At 48.4% G+C, this 4,929-nt stretch overlaps 1 protein-coding gene across 1 annotated transcript; it reads right to left on the reverse strand.

Annotated features, from left to right (window-relative positions):
- Positions 1-521: 521 nt before the first annotated feature.
- On the reverse strand, positions 522-3,969 carry LOC100284780 (transferase family protein). Its single transcript, NM_001397499.1, has 2 exons — positions 3,387-3,969; positions 522-1,345 (listed from the first exon to the last, which is right to left on the reverse strand). The coding sequence occupies exons 1-2, from the start codon at positions 3,861-3,863 to the stop codon at positions 689-691; spliced, it is 1,134 nt and encodes a 377-aa protein (NP_001384428.1). The 5' UTR covers positions 3,864-3,969; the 3' UTR covers positions 522-688.
- Positions 3,970-4,929: the final 960 nt, after the last annotated feature.

Raw genomic sequence — 4,929 nt, forward strand, 5'->3', positions numbered from 1 at the left:
AAGAGTAGTTCTAGCCTAGTTCTAGTTTAGCCTTCCAATCCCTAAATTCTCCGCTTCTTTTCGACTCTACGTCGATTAGAGGAGTCTAGGTCAGCCTGCCGAGCCTAGACAATACCTAAGATTTCTCCTCCCCGATAGGGTCCCTCCCGGGAGCGAGATCCAGACGCCGTCGGCGACTTCCGCCGTCCCTGCGCACGCGCGGACCGTCCGGCATATAGGCACGGACGGTCCGGCCTATAGGCACGGACGGTCCGGCCATCAGGCAGTAAGCCCTTAGTCCTGTCCTAGATTGCGGACCGTCCGCGCCTGTGCAGCAAGCACCGCCGCCGGTTCGTACGCAATGATTGACGCCAAAAAGGCACCAACAAATTGTATAGCAAACCATATAATACATCAAAAATAAATATATTACAACATAGTATGATTATCCTTACCACGGACAAGATAAATGGGTAGGTGAGAGAACAAACTTGCTTAAGCAAGCCGAGGATTTATGAGCACAACATGCCACAACATCAAGCTGCCTACCGTATCATCGGTTTATCCATCATGGTGCTACACTTGACATCGCTGAGCACGGCGCTCAGACGTATTACCTCGACGCCGTAAGTCAGGGCTTCGAACTTATGGTCTTGAAAATTAAATTAAAATACACAAAGCTCTCAATATAAATACTTCTCAATAAAAACTAAATCTTAACAAATTCGGACAGGCGGACAGTCACCGTGACCAGAAATCCTTTGCCATCGGGCATCACGATGACGAGCCCTTCATCCCCGGAAGTCACGATGCTGCAGGACACGTGCACGGGCTTGCTCTCCCTGAGCGCAAACTCCTCCAGCCCGAGGTCCTGCCATTGCGCAACCTCAGGCTTGTCGCCAGTGGAGCCGCCGGGGACCAACAGGCTATCCGCGGCGTACGTCTCAACAGTCATCGCTCTCGGGTTGTCCCCGACACCGTCTCTAGCGACGACGAGGAGCGTGAACCGCGGCACCTCGGCCGCGCCGAGCCTGTCTCTGGCCTCGCCAACGCAGGCCCCGGCGAGCGCGCGGTGGTCGGGCGCCCCGGAGGCTCTGAAGAGCACGGTGTCGGTGTCGGTGCCGACGCCGTCGGCGGCGAAGGCGTCGAGCGGGACGGACTTGATGCGGCGGGTCATGGTGTTGGGGCGCTGGAAGTAGCCCGCGTACCGCATCATCGGGATGGTGGCGGCCTTGTTCCGGGCCTTGATCGCCGCGTGCGTGCGCGCCCACGACAACAGGAACCGCGCCAGCGACAGCGGGTCGCACAGCATCAGGCTGCAGCTCACGCCGACGGCGTATCCCCCGTCGCCCTGGAACCGTGTCAGCTGCACGCAGCGGAGAACAGTGCGTCAGAATAATCACTGCTTCATCAATCGACGTGGAATGGGTTTGCGAGGAGCGAGATGGTTGTAATGCAAACTCGTGTTTCATTGCATGCTGTCTTTCTCTTTCAAGTTTCAACACAGCACGCACATTCATTTCTGTGTCGGCATGGCAGGTTGTCGCGTGACCTCTGACCTGACGCCCGTGGGCCGTGACAACGATATGAATTTTTACTTTTATATACTAAACGGGTGTATAAAATGGTACACGGAAATAGGAATTGAAATCAACTTTCATAAATTCTGTTATTTTGTTGCACATGAATGTAAGATTTGAAATCATAAACTCAATTTCCTAGCATTGGGTTATAACTAGAAGCTTCCTCTCTCCCGTGTAATTAGACCACACAATTTTAAAGACCAATAGTTATATCTAAATAATAGAGTTTGGAATTATATGTTATTTTAATATCACGACTGATTTATTATTAAACCTAATTCAAGTCCATGTTCCTCGATATCGACATCCAAATAGAGCATCATATATTGTATCTAAAGGATTTTTTTGCTCTTATGTTAGGGCATGTTTTTTCGTTGTGATTTTTTTCCTTCTAAAAACATTTTTTGTATTTAATAGTAGCTCTTTCTCCCCACTCGACGGGACATTTGCACTTATTTCTCTTTCCAAAACGTACTCCATCCATTTAAAAAAAAAGAAATGGCAATTCCAAATATAAATCTAGATCGATATTTGTTCAAATTCATACCGACAATTGCATTTTTTTTCGACAGTCCTAAAAGGTCAGCATAATATTGAGAGGACACGATGGATGGAGCCATGGAGGACAAATGGACAACGATAATAAGGACTAGTTTGACAACCATATATTTTTAAGGGATTCTTATTTAAAGGAAATTAGTTTATTTTCCCTTAAAAATAAGAATCCCTTTTAGAAATCGAGTTGTTTGGGAGCTACAAAACTGATGAGGATTGGATGTGCTAGAATCTAATTCTTATTCAATTTTAAATAAGGAGTAGATTTTATCTCTCCAATCTACTTCTCTTTTCTAGCTCCTAAACTCGCCATAAATGTGGAGGCAGGTCAAGGATGCACACTCCACTGGGTACATGGTGTCAGTTTCTGTTCTGTTTGTCCGTGCACATCTTGGTTTTAGGTGGTCCACCAAATTTATAATCAAACCTGCTGGGACTGCCTACACCGTATGTCCTACCCAACAAACAGTTGGTTCATAAACTTTTCGTGTCTCGGCAACGAGCTTTCTTCTTTCTCACTTGGGTTTTGCGGTTTTGCCCAAAAATATGGTACTCTATATCAAACGAATCAAATGACATGGTGAATTCGTAATCGATCCGAACTTCATTATTTAGGTGGTATTTGGTTTTAGGGACTAATTTTTAGTCGTTCTATTTTATTTTATTTTAGTCTATAAATTGTCAAATAATGAAACTAAAACTTTATTTTAGTTTCTGTATTTGACAATTTAAGAACTAAAACGGAATAAAACGGGGGACTATAAATTAGTCCCTAAAAACCAAACACCCCTCGGTACTATCTACATTCTCGAATATTTGTTGTCCGTTAGTTCATTTTTAAACTAAAACATGACAAATAAAAAAGAACGGAGTGAGTACAATTTTTACTTCAAGTGCTCTATAAATACCTCTTTGAAAGCACTCAGTAAAAACCGAAGTGTGTTTTAAACATACTAGTTTATGTCCTAGTTCATAGGAACCAGATTTTAAATACCTACATCCAGTTTTTTTTTCTCGTAAACAAGTTTGTAGAAGCTTGATAGAAAGTGCTTCTAAACACACCCTAGGAAAATAAACCGATATACCGAACAACGCCAACGATTGGACACAAGAATAGAATAGATTAGTAATTATCAAGTATTACCTGAGTAATGTCAAGTGCGACAAAACACGCGATCAGTCCTTTGAAAAAATGGAACAGGTGACGTGATCGTGGATTTTGTTGCCGCGCGCCACGGATCCGAGGATCACACAACACGCGCGTCATACCTGAACGAAGCAGAGGGCGCACATATCGGGATCGTCGGCGTCCACGTCGGTCCACGGCGCGAGAGCGGCTTCCCTGCGCTTGCGGTCCTGCTCGCTGACGCCGGCGCCGACGAAGTCGTCGACCGCGGCCTCCACGGTGGCCAGGACGAGCCTGACGCCCGTGTCGTTGAGCTTCACCTCCCACAACCCGTCCGCGCGGCGCCGGAGGCGGCCTGCCATCTCCGGGTGGTCGGCCACGGCCTCGCTCAGCGACTCCTTCGCCAGGAGAGCCTCCTCCGGGCTCCACGGCGCCGACGCGTCGGCGGCTGCGCGGTAGTAGAGCACAACGCGGGCTCGGCGCTGCAGGGCAGCGCCAGCGACGAGCGCGGGCGCGGCCACGGCCACGGGGCGCGCCCGCCCGGGCTCCACCGCGCGCGTCGGCAGCGCCGTCTGCAGGGCCTCGATATGGACGTGGCACGCGGGCGCGGCGGCCGCCATGTTCTCTGTTCCAATTTCAGTGAGGTGCGCTGTGACTGCCGGTGCCCGGTGGTGGATGATTCCGTGGAACGGTGCGAAAGAGGGCGTTGGCACTTGGCACTTAGCAGAGCAGAGCAGCTGGCCTTCCGCCGTGGAGCCTTTATATAAGCGCTAGGCTTGTATAGGTGGTGGGTAGATGAGCCACCCATCATCCGTGGTATTCAGCGTGTACCAAACTACAAATACAGCTATAGATGTACAGGAAGCCCGGCCCTAAACCCATTTTTTTACCCGGTAGAAGAATAGCCGGACCTGTTTTATATGGGAATGGCCCGGCTCGATACGAACAAGCGGGCTAAATCTGGACAGAAAAATTAGCACGACGTGCTAGCCGACCCATCCATTTAATGCTAAACCCATTTAGCCTACATTATAGTCCGTTTAGTTTGCTTTTTAGCCCGTTTTTTCTGTGCTCACCGGCCTAGTCCGGCCCATTTAGTCACGTAACAGATCGGGCCTATGCAAGTAAGTAATCCCGCGTTCTTGGAAGGCCTGGTTTTCCAATCGTACTTGGCGGGGTTGGCTTTGTTGAGAACTACGTTACCACGGATCACCAGATCCGCTCCCTTCCCTCCCATCAGCAGTAGAGACGCAAGAAGCTGTAGAAGACCCGTCTCCCTTCCCATAAGCATGACAGAGGAAACACACGAGACACAAGATATAAGGTTGGACCTCTGGCCTCTTTCTCTTCTCTGTATTATGAGGGGTGTACATGTTCCTTATATAGAGATGTGAGGCCCCTCAGGGGCAAAGCAGGTATTTGCCCACATAACCTAACTAGGGTTATTTAACACTCCCCCTTGGGCAAATACCGCGACCAACACATGCCTCGTTAAAACTCCGAAAACCCCAGTGGGAAAAATATGGAGAAAGAGTGCATGGTGATACAAATTGCATTTGCGCTTTGTTGCCTCGTTAAAAACCTCATGTGAGAAACTTCAAGAAAACTCACCAAGGGAAAAAGAGTACAACAACTGTCATCGGGACAGATTTCGATCCTCTGGGATTTAGATTCTATCGAATCTTT

The sequence above is a fragment of the Zea mays genome, chromosome 4, assembly GCF_902167145.1.
Source record: "Zea mays cultivar B73 chromosome 4, Zm-B73-REFERENCE-NAM-5.0, whole genome shotgun sequence".
Classification (NCBI taxonomy): domain Eukaryota; kingdom Viridiplantae; phylum Streptophyta; class Magnoliopsida; order Poales; family Poaceae; genus Zea; species Zea mays.

Coding starts and splice junctions, on each gene's coding strand:
- LOC100284780 (NM_001397499.1), bottom strand. CDS start 3,863: ATGGCGGCCGCCGCGCCCGCGTGCCACGTCCATATCGAGGCCCTGCAG. Junction 1,346..3,386: donor GCGCCCTCTGCTTCGTTCAG/GTATGACGCGCG, acceptor CGCTGCGTGCAG/CTGACACGGTTCCAGGGCGA.